This window comes from Camelus dromedarius, chromosome 19 (assembly GCF_036321535.1).
Source record: "Camelus dromedarius isolate mCamDro1 chromosome 19, mCamDro1.pat, whole genome shotgun sequence".
Taxonomy (NCBI): Eukaryota; Metazoa; Chordata; class Mammalia; order Artiodactyla; family Camelidae; genus Camelus; species Camelus dromedarius.
In genome coordinates this window covers 27779790-27798119 of record NC_087454.1, presented here as the reverse complement: position 1 = coordinate 27798119, position 18330 = coordinate 27779790, and the positions used below count along the sequence as shown (strand labels likewise).

At 54.2% G+C, this 18330-nt stretch overlaps 1 protein-coding gene across 2 annotated transcripts in view; it reads left to right on the top strand.

The window, feature by feature from the left end:
• C19H6orf132 (chromosome 19 C6orf132 homolog) overlaps positions 1–17440 on the top strand; it is a 32290-nt gene extending 14850 nt beyond the window's left edge. Inside the window, exons 3-6 of one of the 2 annotated variants that reach the window (XR_010376903.1) lie at positions 9227–9296; positions 11244–14340; positions 14978–16469; positions 16946–17440. Coding sequence is in view for 1 of the 2 variants with exons in the window: in XM_031434704.2 (XP_031290564.2) it covers positions 9227–9296; positions 11244–14340; positions 14978–15095 (3285 nt within the window). In the remaining variant the exon portion in view is untranslated. Of the gene's footprint in view, positions 1–9226; positions 9297–11243; positions 14341–14977; positions 16657–16945 lie in introns of those variants that run through there. The other variant, XM_031434704.2, reaches the window with a different exon arrangement.
• Positions 17441–18330: the final 890 nt, after the last annotated feature.

The following is an 18330-nucleotide window of genomic DNA, read 5'->3' as shown; positions in this document are numbered from 1 at the left end:
TCCTGTCTACACCTCTGTGGGCCTGGGCTGAGTGGGGAAAAGATCCTTTCTCCCCACTTCCTTCTGCCTCCAAGGGGAAGCCTGACCCACAGCTCCAGCTCCAGCCTGTCCCTGGCTTTCTAGCTGAGCTGATGGAACAGCTGCCAGTGGGAAGATTTGTTTCTCTCTGGGGCTGCCTCTTGCCCTACCTAGTCTGAATCAAACCATCTCCAGGGTGATGCATATGAGGAATTAAAAATTAAATGCCAATGTGGCAAATATGGGGAAACTGGCCGGACAGGTCCCCAGGTGTGCCCCGGGCAGTGAGAGCTCCCCGGGTCACTCCACCCTCTGAGTCAGGCGGGCCTGGCTGTGCCTAGGGAGGTGTCAGGCTGGGCTCCGGGAAGGAAGCCTGCCTGTTCTGGTCCCCGCCCTCAAATTCCTCAGCCCCCTGGAAGCTCCAAGATGCAGCCGAGTCAGCTGGATTTCTCCTTTCCACTTTTCCACTCCACCCCCCACCGCAGGAGCTCATCTCTGAGCTCAAGGCCCAGGCTCCCTTTGGGGTTGGGGTTTGAGCTCCTTAGGCTGAGCCGGGAAGGGTAGTCGTTATTGGCTATTTTTTTTTTATGGGACTAGAAAGGAGTTTATTAGGGGTACTCTGTCATAGACAACAGCGGGCCACACAGGTGAGAGATGCCTGAGTGAGCACCGGGGTGAAGAACAAGGGAAAAGTTCAACGTTATTGGCTTTTGAGCGATTCATGCGGCTGACTAACGTTAGCTGGAAGGGCTGTCGGGTGGCGGTGGGTGGGGGTCAGAATCCTGCATACAGCTGTTGAGGTGATTGGTCCTGATTCAAGCCTAGGTCTGTCCGCTGTCCAGGGTTTTGGTGTTTTTTTCTCCCTGCTGTGCTGTGCTGTCTCTGTTGAAGGTTCCCAGGGGTCAGCAGATCCCATGTCCCTCGCTGAGTCTCTGACCCCTCCAGTGGACAGATGGAGCCCCCATCCCCACCGTGGCCACCCCTCCTCTACCTGCCTGGCTCCTTCCCTCACAGTGAGGGCCTCAGCCTGAACCTCCAAAGCTCCATCCACACCCCCATCCTTACCCACTAATGGCCACCCCTTGTCCACCCCGTGGACTCAGGAATGTGCTCCCCCTGCCCTTAGATGGACTGATTGGGAAAGAAACTCTTGAAATGGACTCAAGGTCATTTAAGTGGGGGATTCTAGAGGTCTTGGTGTCTGGAGCGGGGTGACGAAGAGAGGTGGGTGGGTTCTGAGGGCACGTTCCCTTGACCCCATGGACTCCTTGCCTTGCACAGAACCAGAGCAGGGATCTCTGTAGCTCAGTCTAGTCAGGGCCTTGGTAGCCCAGGTCTAAGAACGGTTCTGGGATGGCAGGCAGGTCCAGAGGAGGACGGCCTCATTGGTGGAATTCTCTGTTCTCCAGGAAGGGCTATGAACTGTAGCAGAGGGTGGAGGCCAGGGCGGGGAAGTAATTAAGCCCTTTTTTAAATGCTCACTGGTTCCCAACTTCAGAGAAGCTGCTTTGTGGGGAACCCCCTCCCCTCCCCTGCCCGCTGCCCTCCAGAGCCAGGAAACAACAGGCCGGGCTTCACCCAGCTGGGGACTTGGGTGCCTGGAGGGTTTTCCCTGTGGCTCTCACTCTGGGGGCCCATGCCCCTGCTCCCCCAGCCTCCAGCAGTACCCCCAACCGTGCCCGGCTCTAACTCTGACTCAGGGTCACCTCCCTCACCCCCTGCAGCTCCACACCCCACCCTGAGGTGCCCCAGCCAGGTTCCCGGAGGAATCTGGTGAGGAAGTTTGCATTCCACACTGTGTAGCTAAGACTCAGAGCTGGCCCAAGCCCAAGGTCAACCGCCATGGCCCATTAGCCCAGGCCCTGGTGACCCACCCTTGGGGTTTGCCTGGGTTCTGAGGAATCCCAGGCATGAGGAGGTGTGTGTCCCAGGCATGAGGAGGCCACAGGGGCAGGGCTGGGCCATCGGTGGGGTGAGCCCTGTCCCCCCTGAGTCCTTGGTGGTGCAGTAGGGGGCTAGTGGTGGGCATTGACCTCTGTGGGTCCAGCCCACTGCACCCCACTCCTCAGCCACGGCCACTCCCCTGCATGGCTACTGCAGAGCAGCCGTTGCTCAATGCCTGGGGCAGATTCCAGCCCTATAACTTTAAGGGGGAGATAACCTCATCCTCGAAGAGTGAGGGTTTCCCCTCCCTTTCTCCCTTCCTTCTTACTTCTTTCCTTTCTCCTTCTCTGAAATATTCATGGCCGAAAGGGGAGGAGGGGATTCCCGGTGACCTGACTCTGACCATGGGGAAGCACCCTTCATCTCTTCCCATCCGACCAGACAGACACATCCCCGGGGCCATGCCTGGAGCAGAGTGTCCACGGACTCAGGCCACTGTTCACCCACTGAGCTTTGTTAGGACCTGAGGGATGAGAGGCCGGGGAACTGCCCTCCCCTGAGTGCTTCTCAGCAGGATCTGTTTAGGCGTGCCGTGGCCCCAATGGCACGACCAGCACAAGGGAGGTGGGATCAATCCACCTCATCCTACAGATGCGAAAACTAAGCCTCAAGAGGGGAGAGAGGGGCACGCTCCCTGACCACGCACTGTGTATCAGATACTGTCTTTGATAGGATGGAGTTAAATTAACATTGCCAACCTGGTCTGCCTGCTTACCAAGTTCATGCTCTTTCTGCTTGATTACAAGAATTAAAAAGAAAATAACAGTTGCATTGGGTGTTTTTTTTAATTATGAAGGAAACAGAGGTTTATTGTTAGGAACTAAATATAGAGCCAAGTATAAGGAAGAAAATATATATAAATAGCCTTGAAAGGGCGCCCCACCCCCAGCCTCGCTGCCCACGAGTCATCGTTGGTTGACTTTTCCTTATAGTAAGCTGTGATGGATTTTAAAGGGCTGCTTGACTGAGCTGGGAACCTGGTTTGCACCGCTCTGGGAGGTGGGTGAGGTGACCAGTGATCTTTAATTCTGGGTGTTGTCCAGGTGTGGGGACAGGGAAGGGCTGAGGCCCAGTTTCACATGAAGGGCCCCAGCTGGCAGGGCCAGGGCTGGACTCTGCCCCAGGCGTTGAGCAAGGGCCGCTGTGCCGTGGCCGTGCAGGGAGTGGCCGTGGCCGTGGCCGAGGCGCCGGGTGCTGTGGGCCGGCCCCGCAGAGGTGCGCAGATGCTCACTTGCATGTTCTCTGTTGTTTCCACTGGGCTCCAAGGGCCACACACCCTTCTCTCCTGAGTATGTTTGAGGCACACACCAACCCCTGGGCAGCACCCTGGGGCACTGGGGGGACGTGTAGAGGGTGGGGCCCAGTCAGCTCTCCGGCCGATGGCAGCAGTCCCAGGCCCATCTGAAGCCAGCTGTGACCTCAGGCCCAGCCCTGCCGACTTGGCCTCACCCTATGGCTCCTGGAAAAGCAGCTTCACGGACTCCACCTCCCCGCCCCACTTGTCCCTTCCCCTCTCTGGAGGCAGAGCACATCCCGAGGCAGTGGCGGAGGTCTGTCCCAACACCCTGCCTTGGAGGGGTGGCCCCAAGTGCCCAGGCCACCGCCCACATGGCATAGATGAGCTGAGTACAGACCTTGTGGGCCTGGACTCCCAGAACACCATGGTTGAGGTGATCCTTAAAGAGCGTTCACAGAGAGGCAGGGAGGCCCAGTGACGCGGTGACTTTCCTCTGAGTTAATTGATTGGGGGCTTAGGTTTTACACCTCTCTGTCCTGTGTTCTTCCTACCTCTCATTCACTCACCCAGGAATTTGTTCACTCAACAAACACTTATTTAGTTGCTCAGTCTGCCCCAGGCATGTATAAAGGATCAGCTGTCCCCCTGCCCACAAGTAGGCTGGGCTGGTGCAGCAGCGATTAGTCATCTACCGTAGGCTCGATATGTCCTGGAGGAAAAGTGAGGGCGAGTACTGTTGTGGGAAAAAGGGCAGGCTCTGAGGTTCCAATATGGGCCCTGCCACTTCCTAGCTGTGTGACCTTGGGGGAGTACTTAGCCTCTCTGTGCCTCAGTTTCCTCTTCTATAAAATAAAAACAATAACCTGGCCTCTCAGGGTTACTGTGAGGATTAACTAGGTTGCTACATGTGAAGTGCTCAGAATGGTGTCCAGCACACAGTAGGGCACCTAATAAACGTCAACTGTAATAGTAATGCATCCAGGGTGAGGAACACATTGGGAAGAGAAATTAACTTGGGCTGAGTTTGCCAAGGAGGGCTTCATGGAGGGGCATTTAATCTGGGGTTTAAAGGATAACTAGGAGTTTGCTGGATAAAGAAGGGCATCCTAGGCAGAGTAAGAGCAAGAGCAAGGCTGGGGAGGCCTGATGAAATGTGGGAATGAATCCCAAGTAGCTGTAGTTGTTCCCAATGGGTGTGTGTGTGTGTGTGTGTGGCCAAATCATCTAGGGTTTTTTTCAAGCTATTTACCCACCCCCAGAACCTCCAAATACTCTCTCCACGGGGTGGTCTCTCTGCCAGCCTGAAGATCCCTGTTGCAGAGAGCCTATCTGCTTGTGAGTGAATTAGGTCTCCAGGGACACCGGTGGGAAAAAGACAAGAACCACTAGCTGCAGCCCAGAGTTTGTTGGAGTGGGTGGGAGAAGGTGGCAGGAGCTGCAGACAAGACAGCTTATGAAAGGTCTTGAGTGTCACGTAAAAGTCTTTGAATTTCATCCTTTGGGCCAATGGAAAGGTTCTGAGCAGGGAAAGGACCTGCTCTGAGATGCATTTTAGAATGAACATCCTGGCATGAGGTCTGAAGAATGGGGTGAGGCAGAGGCTGGGGAGATGATAGCAGTAGTCTGTCTGTTTGTGTCTGTCTGTGTCTGTCTGGGTAAAACACAGGGAGGATTGAAATAGGGCTGAGCTTTCGGGGTGGTTGGAAGGGAGGGACTCAGGAACTGCAGGCAGAGCTGGGTGATGAGCTGGGTGTGTGAGTAATGACCAGATGCCTGGAAAGACAGTGATATATAATTAGCTGTGGGTCCTTGGGCACATCACTTAACCTCTCTGTGCCTCAATTTCCTCATCTGTAAAATGGAGGGAGAAATAACACCTATCTCGTCTCATTTGTGAAAAGTGAATGAGTTAAGTGATGGAAAACCGCAGGAAGAGCGCGTGGTACAGAGGACATGCTAAGTGAGCAGCAGCCGTTGTTATTATTATTGTAAAAGTTGGGAGTACTGGGGGTGAGAGAAAGAGGTGACTGAGATGCTGACGTCTGGCCAGTGGACGGAGAAGCTCTATCTTCCTCAACATTTTCTCTTTTGATGTTCTTGTCTTTTGTTTGCTATGTTTTGCATAACTTAAAAAATTTTTGGGGGGGGAGGGAGGATATAATTAGGTTTTGTTTTATTAATTAATTAATTAATGTATTTATTTAATGGCGGTACTGGGCATTGAACCCAGGACAACGCTGGGTTCAATTGTGCACGCTAAGCACATGCTCTGCCACTGAACTATACACTCTCCCCTTGTTTAACGTTTTTTTAAACTTTTTAATTGTAAGATACATATAGCATTAAATTGACCATTTTAACCATTTTTAAATGGGCCATTCAGTGGCATTAAGCAGACTTTCCTAACCAATCCTAATGTGCAGAGAAGTTGTAGGAACAGTAGAAAGATCTCCCTAGAAGCTCCGCCCAGATTCACCACATTTTGCCTTTTTACTTTATTTTCTCCCTCCCTCCCTCCCTTGATATACACACATTGTTTCTCCCTAAATTGTTAAAGAATACGTTGAGACAGTTGGGGCCCTTTACTCCTGAATGCTTCAGTGTGCGTTTCCTAAAACCGAGACGTCCTCTGCAGTTAGCAAATTCAGGAATTTAATATTGATATGACAGTATATCTAACAGACCTTTTATATTCAATGATTGCCAATTGTCCGTTAAGGCCCCTCACAGCACACCCTTCCCCTACCCCAGGATTCAACCCAGGGTCATCCATTGCATTTAGATGTCACCTCCAAGCCCTCTTCTTAAGGAGGCTTTGCCTCAGTTCTCTGAGCCTCAGGGAGGCAGGTGAGGAAACTCTGCTCCCATGCACACACCTGTGCATTTGCACACTACGCTCTGTCACCATCCAAGCCAGGGCACTCGATGCCAGCTGCCTGGGTCCCCGTGGTGAGTGAGGAGAGTGATGTACCTTCCGGGTCTGTTTTTCTAAGACTAGTATTAGAATGAGTTTGCATTTGCCTTCCCTGAATCCTCACCTGTGGAAGAGACAGCTCGGGGAGACACACCGCGCCCAGGTGGGTGTGAGGGAAAGGACCAGGACCAGCTGGGGCCTGGGGATGCGGGGCTGTGTTTAGTTCAGTACTGGGGGCTCCTGAAGGGGTGAGGCCAGATTTGGGGACCTGCCCCAAGGGTGGTGCTGGCCCACGGTAGGTGCATAAGTGATAGTTTAACGTCACCGTCACCCCTGCTCATCCACGGTCACACATGCACTGGTGAGGTCACACATGCCCTGCTGAGGTCACACGTGCCCTGCTGAGGTCACACATGCCCTGCTGAGGTCACACGTGCCCTGCTGAGGTCACACATGCACTGGCAAAATCTAGAGCATGAATGGAATCCAAAGACTTTTGACGAGGAGTCCCCCAGGTCTTTCTACTTTACAACTACGTGCAAAAGAGTAATCCGAGATCTTAACCCTGGCTTTTGAAGGCCTGGCCTTTATCTCGTCAAAATCAGAGTGTACATACTTGATGGGAGTTATCAGACAATCAGTGGGGGGTGTGTGTGCACTGCATCTCAGAATGTCTTGGGAGACACTCCTTAAACAAGCTGGCCCCTGTCCCTGTTTCAGGATGACTAGGTTTGAGAGATGTTAAGAGCAGGTGCGTGGCCATGTGAATCGGGCGGGCACAGGCAGGGAAAAAAGACTGCTGATGGAGCAACGCCGTTCCAGCTTCTTTAAGAACGAGATCAGTTGTTTGTTGCCCTCAAATGACCAGAGAGTAATTCTGAGGTGGCCCTTAGTAACCCAGGGTCTTGTGGATATTCCTGAAACATCTACCTCGAATCTCCCTTCTTATAAAACTGTTATCTTATTAAACCATTATAGCACGTATTAAGCCATTAAGTCCGCCAGCGAGGAACAACTTGGCTTACTACATGTCCAGCTTTGTGGAATTCACATAAGGCATGTCCCTTGGCTCCAAGGAGCAACCAGGTCTTGTTGGAGGAACTGGGGGAATATCTTGAGAGCAAATACGGGCCCCCTTATGGGGCCAAGCTGAGGGTTGCGCTGAACAGCAACAGGTCAGTGTGGGCTGATGCAGACAAGGGATGATAGCTCCTTAGGAATGAAAACAAGATCTAACATTTATTGAGCTTTCACTACATGCCAGGAGCTAAGCGTTTTTGGTGTACTGCATCATTTAACCCTCACCACTTCCCTAGAATAGGTAAATTCTAGTTTTATCACAATTTCGTAGACAGGGAAACAGAGAAAGCTTACGTATCTGGCACAGTCACACAGCTAGTAGGTGGCAGAGCTGGCATTCGCATCCAATCTGACCCCAGGGCCTCCCCCTTCTCCACTCCCGCCCTCCTAGAGCGGCTCCGCTAATCCTTGTGGGATGAGAGACTTTAGGGAAGCAGAATACCAAGGGGTGGGAGCTCCACAGACCTGGCTTTGGCATCACCGGTTGTGTGACTGTAGACAACTTATCAAATGTTTCTAAGCCTCAGTGTTCTTTCCTGGCGAGTGAGGGTGTAGCATCTTCCCGGAGTGGTGTGATTGTGATCATGTGTTTAGAGCACAGAGCAAGGGGTATAATGATTAGAAATGGAAGGCAGGAAGAGGGGCACAGCCTGACCAACACCCAACGTCAAGGATGACTGTAAACCAGAAGTGTGGGCTGGAAGGGTCCTGGAGAGGGAGTCGGTCCAGCTGGAACGTGGGTTGGCTGTAACAGGTGAGTGGGAAATAAAAGCTGGCTGGGAAGGACGAGGCCAGGGTGTTAAGGACCTTGAAAGCTACCATAAAATGCTCCACAGCTCTTCCAAACAACAGGTGTGTGGATGTTGTTGACATATGGAAATGCGTGTTTGGGAAAAAAAATAGAATGCAAAATAGTGTGTACAAACCGACAGCTGTGTAAACGCTTTCTGGTCCAAGCCTGGGGGTCAGAGGGCACCGGCAGTGCTGTCCATACTCCAGTTCACTGCTTTTTACCTTATTTATTTTTCTGTAAATGCCTAATAAAAACTAAGACTGAACAGGAGGCCAGGCTGAGGGGTTTGATTTTTAACTTCTGGACATCCATAGGGAGTTGTGGCAGATTTCTATTTGTTCTGTTTTGTTTTAAATGAGATAAAATTCATGCACAGCCAATTCTCATTATTTACAGTGTATTTGCAAATTCACCTACGCACTAAAATTTACTCGTAACCCCCCAAATCAATATTCCTGATACTTTGGACATGCACAGAGCAGTGAAAAATTTGAGTCACCTGGTGCCATCTGAGGTTGAACAAGACACTTTGTTTTAGCTCATACTGTAAGTAAGTGTTCTCTTCAGTGCCGTGCTATTCATATTTCTTTGCTTTTTGCTGGTGGTTTTGCTGTTTAAATGGCCCCCAAGCATAGTGCTGGTGTGCTGTCTGACATCCCTAAGTGGAGGAGGCTAGGGGGTGCCTTACAGAGAAAATACGTGCCTTAGGTAAGCTTCGAAGATGTGAGTTATGGTGCTGATGGTCATGAGTTCAATGTCAGTGAGTCAACAGTAGATTATTAAGTGAGGTGTCTTTAAACAGAAACACGCATAAAGCAGTTATGTACTGATCAGCTGATGGAAGTGCTGTAAACAAGTTTTACAGGAACCTAACGCTGTATTTCCCTTGGGCATTGATTCAGTTTTTGCAAAATCTGTTCACAGCAACTTTACAGACCCTAACTACCACGAATAACAAGACTCGACTGTATCATAAAATTCACCCTTTTAAATGAGCCCTTTTATGGCTGAGAGGTATAGTTCAGTGGTAGGGTGTGTATTTAGCATGTGCAGGATCCTAGGTTTAACCCCCAATACCTTCATAAAAAACAAAAATGAAAAAAAGTAGCCCTTTTATATTTTAGTATAAAATGCAATCATCACCACCACTGCAGATTCTCCAGGAGTAAAAGCTTCATGGGGCAGCGATTTATGAACGGTCTGTCGTTCCCTGTCCCCTAATTGTTCTGCTCTCTTTCAGGACGCCCAGGAGAACCATGGACTGGCTGTGCCCACCCCCTCTGTCCCAGACAGCTTTGCAGACAAACAAGGTAAGAGGACGCCAGGCTTGGGGCTTGTCTATCTTTCTTTTCTTCCTCCTTAAGCCCAAGCATCTGGCCCCCTCCACGGCTGGTGGTCAGATGGGAGTCCTCCGGCCTCCTGGCTGCTGGCCGCAGCGGGTGGGAGTTGAGAGCCAGGGTGGAGGCCCAGTGGAGGAGGGACGGTGAGGGCCCGGGGCCAAAGCAGGAACAAGGGTGGCGTGATTGGTAGAAAGAACCCCAGAGTCAGGCAGACCTGGCTTTGAATCCCAGCTCCCTGCACTTAGCTTTGCTCCCTGGGGCAAATCACTTAACCCCCTTTACCTGCGTATCTTCAAACGCACCAAGGGCAAGACAATCTCAGTTCTGGAGAAGTGAATGAAGTACTGGATGGGATGTAAGTCACTTCTTGTCATACAGCTTCTCAAAACCCGCCAATGACTTCCCCTGTCCCCCAATGAGAAGGTTCTTGCCAGGACCGCCAGAATCTGGCCTCACCTGGCCTCATTACCCGCTCACCATTCTGGCCATCCAGTCTCCTTCAACCTCCCGCATGTTTCCACCCCTGCATCTGCCCAGACTGCTGTCCCCTGCACGTGTGCACGGCTCTCTTCCTCCCTCCCTCACTCAGCCGGGGCTCCCCTGACCACCCTATTAAAATCGCACCCCTAGCACCTCTCCTGGGTTTTCCCCCATATTACTCATCAGCTAATGTGGTAATAATTTACTCAATGTATTATGTTCTTGTCCGTCTCATTGTCCCATTAAAACACAACCTCTAGGAGGGCCGATATTTTGACTATTTTTTGGTTTGTTATTTACCGCTGTATCTCAGCTCCTAATGCGTGGGTGCTCAATGGATGTTGGTTTCACCCTCCGTCTCCCTACCCTTTGGTTTTTGTTTTGAAGTCAGCTGGCAGAAGCCCTTCAGAGCTGCATGGTCCCGGGTTTGTTCTGCTCTGGGCTAGAAACTGAGAGGAGGGGAGGCGATGGAGGTCACCCCTCAGAGAGAAGGGCCCAGTGCATCCTGGCACTCTGCAGACTCTAGGGAGGGGGACTGCGACTGGGGCCAAGCAGGGGGATGTGAGCTGCTGGGGTCTGGGTCATCCAGGTCCTCTTTCTACACTGTCTTGTCCATCCCATAGTCCAGAATCTGTTCCAGAAGTTCTTTGTGAGGCGGAAAGCTGGGTTGTTGGTAGATTCAGGGTCTTTGGAAAGCAGGAGTTGCTCATGCAAATTTCTCCCTCCCAAACTTTTACCCAAACTTCCTCACTGAGCAGGCCTCCAGAGCTCTGCCCACCACCGTCCATGACTTTCTGTCTTCCTCCCACTTTCTCTGTCTGTCTTACACAGTCTGAAAAGTTAAGTCAAAGTGGTTACCACTCATTAAGTGCTTAATATGGGCCTAGTACCGTGATAAGCTCTTTGAATTCTCTTCCTTAATCCTCACAACAGGTTTATGAGGTAAGTACTGACGTTACTCCCATTTAACAGATGATGAAACTGAAGCTCAGCAAGGTTAAATTAATTAAATGTCCAAGGTCACACATCTAGTAAGTGGCAGAGCTAGGATTTGAACCCTGGCCTTTCTGGCTTTGTAGCAGCCAAGGTGCTTGTAAGAAACAAACAGTGCACTCAAGGGGCTAACTGAAGAGACTTAGCAAAGGGATTATATGCAGGGCTGTGAACAGAGCAGAGAAGGGTGGGCGTGACCCTCGGGAGCAGATGGAGGAGATTCAGTCCAGGCTCAGAGGCTGTGCCATGGACAGGCAGGGACCCCTCCCTAGAAGGAATAGGGTCCTTCTCATGACTGCTCCTCACTCGGTGTTCAAAAGGAAAGGCAGGAAACCAGCTGGCTACTCTCTCAGGAGCCCACCTCGCCCTGCCCTGGGCACTCAGAGATCCTCAAGCCTATTCTGCCTACTCGCCCTCCTCATCTCTGCCTCTCCCTTCTTCCAGGCGCCAGCACACTTGTCAACGGCAACCTCCGACTCTACAGCTCTATGGGGGACCTAAGGCCTGGGCACTATGGCCAGGACGCCTTCATCCCTCCACCTCCCCCAGGCCCTGCCCCACCGCCACCCCTATACACGTCACAACCTCAGGGGGAGTCCTCACCACCACCCCCACCCCCACCTTCTGTAGCTCCCCCACCCCCGCCCAGCACAGCCCCCCCTCTGTCCCCAGTATTGGGGGCCCTGTCCCCTCCATCCACCCTTTCCCCCCCCTCCACACCCACCCCTCCTGACTTCATTCCCCCTGCCCCACCCTTGGCTGTTCAAGCCCCACCACCTCCCCTTTTCCCAGCCCCAGCGCCCCCAGCTCCTGTGCCTCCTCATACACTGGAGACACACCTCTTTCCCACTGGGGGTGTCACCAAGTGGAAATCAGAGGTTGCGCTGAATGGCAGGCAGCCTGAGGTCCCCAGAAGCAGCCCCCCCAGGAGCCCGGCTGAGCCAAAGGGGAGCCTCCTAGGACCTCAACCGGAGTCCCACCTCACCTTCCCCCGCTCACTCAAGGTGCCTCCCCCGACCCCAGTCAGGACTTCGTCCATCTCCACTCAGGAAGTGCAAGGGGCTCTTCCCAAGGAAGAGGGGGCCACCAAGAAGCCCCCCAGTCGACTCCCACTGCCTCCCAGCTTTCACATCCGCCCCGTGTCCCAGGTCTACCTGGACAGGGCTGCTGAGCCAGACCACCCCGAGGGGCCCGGGGCTGCGGCACCAGCCAGCCCCAGGCTGGGCCAGTCCCAGGCTGGGACAAATGTACAAGCTGAGACCCCACCTCCAGCCCCTCCCCTGCCCCCTCCTCCACCCCCACTTCCTCCCCCAGCACCCCCTCTCCCCCCTGCTGCCCCTCTTTTGCCACCTGCTGAGAAGGCAGCCCCTCCACCTGCTGGGTTGATGAAAAGCCCCAAGTCCAGCCCTCCTGCTCCCAAACCCAAACCTGACCCCCCAAGCCTGGAGGACACAGCCTCTTCAGAGTCTGTGGATTGGCGGGATCCCAGCCAGATGGAAAAGCTGCGGAATGAGCTGTCAGCCTATCTCTCTGGCTGCAGGCGAGAGGACCGATGCGTCAGTCACAGACCAGGCCCAACTACAGCCTCTCAGGGAAAGGAGAGCAAGAAGGGCCCCAGACTGCCAGAGAAGGAGGCCCCCACAAGCCTGCCAGAGAAGGTGACCCCCCCAAGCCTGCCACAGAAGGTGACCCCCCCAGGCCTGACACGGAAGGAGGCCCCCCCAAGCCTGCCACAGAAGGAGGTTCTCCCAGGCCTACCACAGAAGGAGACCCCTCCAGGCTTGCCACAGAAAGAGGCCCCCCCAAGCCTGCCACAGAAGGAGGTTCCCCCAAGTGTTCCTCAGGAGAGTCCCTGCAGCCTGCCAGAGAGAGAGGCTGCCACTGGCCTGAGCCTACCCCCTGTGGACTACATCCCCCAGGACTCGCCAACTCCCAGCGTCCGGCAGATCAGGAACAAGCTGGAGGCCAGGTTTTCCTTATCCGCAGAGAAGGAAGCCAAGCCCAGCACAGGGTTGCTGCCTCCCAAGCCACGGCTAGAAGGGGTAAGAATCTTTGAAAACAGGGCTGAAAATGGCAAATTCTCCAAGCCTGTGGCCAAGAATCCGCCAGCTCCATCCACCACTCCTCTGCCAACCACGCCATGCCAATCCAAGGCCATGCCTGGACCAGCCACACCACCCAAGGCCACACCTGAGCCCGTCATACCATCCTTGGCCACAACTCTGCCCACCACATTATCCCAACTGACAGCAGAGAAGAACCAAGTCCCAGCTAGGCAGGGGGAGAAGCCAGAAGGCCAAGGACTTGCAGTGCCCTCCAAACCAGAGACAGAAGGGCGCTCCTCAGAGGCCAGTAAGCCTCCTACACAGGAAGCCCTCTCATCTCCAGCCCTCCCCACAAAGATATCTCCTAGCCGAGAAGAGGTGACATTTCTCTACAAGCCCCATCGCAGCCAGAACAGCCCTGGCAGAGAGGTGGCCGTGGTGATGCCCACCCTGTCCAGAGGAGAGGCTGCAGGCTCAGGGGAGCCTGTGGAGGTGAAGGAGCCCCAGGGGCTGCCAGCCAAACCCCAAGCCTCAGCCCAGCCTGCTGATCAACTCCTCAGGCACCCCGTGACAGGGGAGGTGGTGGAGCGGGGTTCCCCGATGGCCCTACTCCTTGCAGCCCGGCAGAGGGCACAGAAGGGGAGGCCCAGACGAATTGCCCTGGGCCGGTCCTCCCTACCAGGGAGTCTCCGTGTCCATAGCCAGCCCGAGGCAGGCTCTGACGTCATCTACAGCCATAGCCAGCCCAACTCCTTCACTGTGGTCCCCAAGATCTCCAAGGAGACTGAGGACCCCCAGCTAACCTCGCCAGGACAGCCCAAGTTACCCAGTCAGTGGAAGCCCCAGCCCAGCAGAGACCCAGAGGGCACTGAGCCCAGCCGCGGGCACAGCTGGACAAAGGCGGAGCCCCAGGCCCCCGCGGCCTGCGAAAGACGAGCGCTCTCCAACCTCCCCCAGGGCCGCCAGCCTCCCAAGTCCTTCTCTTCCCCTCCTTCTCCTTCCCGCAAGAGGGAGGAGGAGGAGTTCAACTTCGAGGTCATCCCACCGCCGCCAGAGTTCAGCAATGACCCCGAGCCCCAGGCCCTCCAATATGTGGGGCGCCGGGGCTCCCCTCCCCGGAACAACTTCTCAGACTCGGGGCCGCCCCGAGACGCGGGCCCTCCTCGCGGCTTCTCGCGCTTTCCCGCGGGTGCGGACCCCGGCGGCGGGGCTGGGGGCCTGGAGCGCTTCTCGCACGGGGGCCGTTCGCTCATCAAGAAGCGCCTGTACGTCGGGGAGCCCCACCGCAGCTCCGGGCTGCCCCGCGGCGGTACCGGCTCCCCCAACTGCTTCGGGCCGCCTCCCGGAGGCCCGGAGATGCGGCGCGTCACCTCGGCGGGCCGCACGCCCCTCGGCGGCCTGCACCCGCGGAATATGTCCCTGGAGGGCGCCGTCCGCGGGGAGGCCAAGTTCAAAGCGCCCGGCGGCGACTGCGGCTGCGCACCGGCTACCGGCAGGTGAGCTGCGGTCGGGGACGATGGCGGAAGCCTGGGCGGGGAAGCCAGGTGAGATAGGGGCCCTGCCCTGGAACACAGGGGAGCTGGCCAGGCCGCGGCCGTCGGGTGCGGACATTTGGTTTTCTCCCCTCTGGCTCAGGGCAGAGAGAAGGGGGAGGGAGGCGCATGTCACCTGGAGAGGGCGCTGTTGGCGATTCCCTTACCTGCTTCCTTCCTTAACTCCCCTTATCGCCTTTGTTTTCTTTCCCCCACCTCCCGCTTTCCCCACCAGCTCCCTCTTCTCTCTTCTCTCTCCCTCCGCCTGGATCCCAGTGTTTTCAAGCTAAGTGTGGGGTCGGGGGAGATCTGAGTGGTCCTTGGGTGCTGGGATTTCCCAACACAGAGATGTGTCGAGAGCCAGGCTAGGAGTTCTGAGCAGAAGGCAAGTTCTCCGTGGCTAGCAGGGCCTAGACAGGAAGGAAGCCGTGTGTCTGGTGACAGTACTGGTGGACTGGGGTCCCACTCGGGTTGGTAAGCCCCGGGCTTGTGGGGCAGACCCACAGCACTGAACCACATCCTTCCTCTTGTGCCCAGGGGGAGATGGAGAGGTGTTGGTTAACCAGCTGCAGATATTAACTTCATCTCCCCCCTCACCCAGGTCTCCCCACGGCAACGCCCACTACGGAAGCTCTATCAACACATTCACCGTGAGGCCTGGGACCCGCCATCCCATCTCCTATGCCTACTCGGGGGCCCATCGGAAGGCCCCATCCTGAGCCCAGGGTTTTCTCGGTTCTACTCTGAGGGGTCGGATCTGGGCACTTGTTTTTGTGGGGGTGGGAGGGACACAGCAGGTGTTAGGTAGCCTCACTCACTGAGGAGTCTTTGTTTCCCAAAGACAGACAGACGACGAGTGAAGTTGTGGCCCAGGAAGATCAAGGCTGGATTTCTGTTTCCCAAAGCACTAGTGTGGCTGTGGACTGTGCAGATGGGGGTGGGAGAGGGAAAGAAGGAAGAGAGGAGGAACCTTTAAGGACCCGGGGCCCAAATTTTCGCTGTCTGGTACTATTTGCTTTAGCAAGGCTTATTTAAAGCAGTTTTCCAAGCAGACCTACTGAGTAGGTTCTAAAAGCAAGGGCTGGGGCACTTACTGAATGGGAGCCCATCAGGATGGCTGTGATCACCACTCAGGCCCTCATGAAGGGCCGAGGCCCAGCCCAGTCCTGGCGAGGGTGTAGGGTGCTACAGGTTCATCTCCTTATCCTCCATCTGTCCACCAGCTGCCACTCTAAGAATGGCACCTGGGATTCCTAGCATAGCCACATTGAGGTGGGACCAGGAATCTGCATGCATAACACATAGTGAAGGTACTGGAGCAAAGTGCTTTGTATTGACCAAGGGTAGGGATGGGAGGCTTTTTGGTTCATTTCTCTCTGGCCCTTAGCTACAGGAAGGCCTAGAGAGAGAAGGCTTTGGCAAGTTGGGGATGGAAGACAGGATTAAAGCTTGCTTTTCTACTCAGACCCAGGCAGCCATGATTTGGGGGATGGGCCCAAGGAGCCAGAAAGCCTGGGGCTTAACACCAAAGGCCTCACATGGTCAGGTGGCATATGGGATTTGGAGGGGCACTGTTCCTAGTCGCCCCTCCCAATCCCAATACTACAGGCCCCCAACATTATCAAGGCCTTAAAATGTGTCACCAAGATGCTGGAAGGCCTTGGAGAGTGGGAGGTGACAGAGATCAAACAGGTCTGAGAGGACTATGCTGTCAGTGGGGAACGTGACTTGGAAAGTGAAGAGTGGCAAGACTGGGCCAGTTTGGAGCGGGGGAGCCCTAGCAGTAGGGTGACCATTTCATACTTTGCTTAGGAAGTCTGGGTTTCTATCTATTTTCCAGTGAATTGGAACCCCTTACACTTTCAGAAAAGTCTTGGTTTGGATGATGTATTGTCACCAAATATATCAAGATTGGTTCATCTTCTGTCTTCAGGTCTTGGGCTGAATTCCTGGGATCAGGCCAAGGCAGGCTGCCTGGGTAAGGAGGAAGAGGGGTGCCCAGCTCAGAGGAGCAGGCCAGGAGCGGCAGCCAGGAATCAGTTCCCCTTGGGGGCGTGATGTTGGACCTTTGTGACTTGTGCTGACCAGCCAAGGTACTGGGGTGTAGGGACAGTGGATGAGACACTTGAGGGAAAGAGTGAGGGGGTGGGCAGGTGCCCTGATGGGGCAGGATCTGGTTACTGGTGTTTGAGGCAAACCTCACCCCAGTGCCAGCACTGGCTCTATATATATGTATGTATTTTCCCTGTACAATGTTTTATAAAAGAGTTCACTAATTTATCTGCTGTGTTATGGCTGGAAGGGTGGGTTGTGGACTCTCCCGGCTGCATTTTGCTCTGGGGTGGGCGGGGAAGGACTGATTCTCACTTGGCTTGGGAAATAAATAGGCCACTTTGGAACTGGCCTCCAGCTCTGTGGCTATGGATTGCTGATTGGGAGCTACTGGGGTGTGATGAGAGGTGGGAGAGCTCAGCTGGGGAGGGCTGAGCGCAGGGTGCTGGCTGAACTGGTGAGCCATTATGCTGGGCCCAACTCTCTTTTCTGACCCTTAAGTTTTCTCATTCTCCAGATCCTTCAAGGGGAAGGAGCAGAGCTGAAGTGGGGTGATAAACTGTGCCCTTAAGCAAGTCTCTGACTCTCTGAATCTCAGTTTCTTCTTCTGTACCATTGGCCCGATAACCTACCTCATAAGGCTGTTGTGAAGATGAGAGACAGTCATGCATTCATTTAACAAGGATTCGAGTGGCTACCAGATGGCAGGCACTGTGCTTAGCATGGATATCCAGCGATCAGCACACTATACAACCCCTGCCCATGGAAGACTGTGGGCTAGTGGAGTAGAGAAGATGAAAGAACACACAGAAACATCCTGTATTATAATAAGTGGTAGGAAGGGAAGGAACAGGAAGCATGAGAGTAGCTGGAGGGCTGCGGAGAGGAGTGGATTCACTTTGACTGGCTGGTCAAGGAGCGCCTCTTGAAGTGGTGACATTTAGGCCAATTGAGTCCAGACATCCAACACATGTCTGGTACTCCGTAGCTGCTCAATAAACTGCATCTTTGGGTGATGACTACTTTACATCTGCGTGTGGCCCTTCCTGGTTTTCCATAAAGCTTTGCCATGGTATCTTTAAGTTTTGCAGAAGAGGACACTGAGAGCCAGAGATCGTCTCAAGACAGTGTCAGAGGGAGCGCTGTGTTTCCTCCTATGTCTGTGCCTTCTGTGGGGGGGTTGTTGGAAAAGGGAGGTGACTCATTCATTCAGCAACCTGTGCTCCCAGGAAGGGCCTCCCCTCTCCCATCATGGGGCTCCCTTGTTCTGTCTCTCGCTGTCCCCTGCCCTCTATTGCAAGGCCCTCATCTGTTAACAGTGAGGACAGGACTCCGACTCCCAGTAGGACGTGGGGCCCTGCCTCTGGCTGCTCTCGCCTCACCTGACATGGGGGGGCAGTGTGGATAGTGGAGGGTTGGGGGATCAGGGCCCCATGTCTGGTTCTGCCTCTGGCAAGCTCTGTGACCTTGGGTCTCGGCTAGCTCACCTCAAAAGTGACAAGGATGGACTTGTGCTGTATGTGGGTCTTAAACTTTGTGGGTCCCACACCTCTTCTAAAAGCTGCTGAGAGCTGTGGCTCCTCACCCAGAAAGATGCCCCCAGCTGCATTTTTACACCTAATTTCAGGTACTCCACAGATCCCCCCAGACTGGGCTCCGAGGACTCCACGCTGAGTGCTCCTGATGCAATGGTGGTCAGGGGAACCTTCCACCCACACTTACTTAACTTTGACAGTTTTGAAAGTGCATTCCTTCCCTCATTGACTCACAGCAGTCTTCTCAAATGTGTTGGCCTCGTAATACAATTCCATGTTGTTGAGACAGTGAAGGCTCCAGGAGGAAAACTGAATTGCTCTGAAGAGCCCACCTGACTCCAAATGGTTTATCTGCGTTCTCACAGCT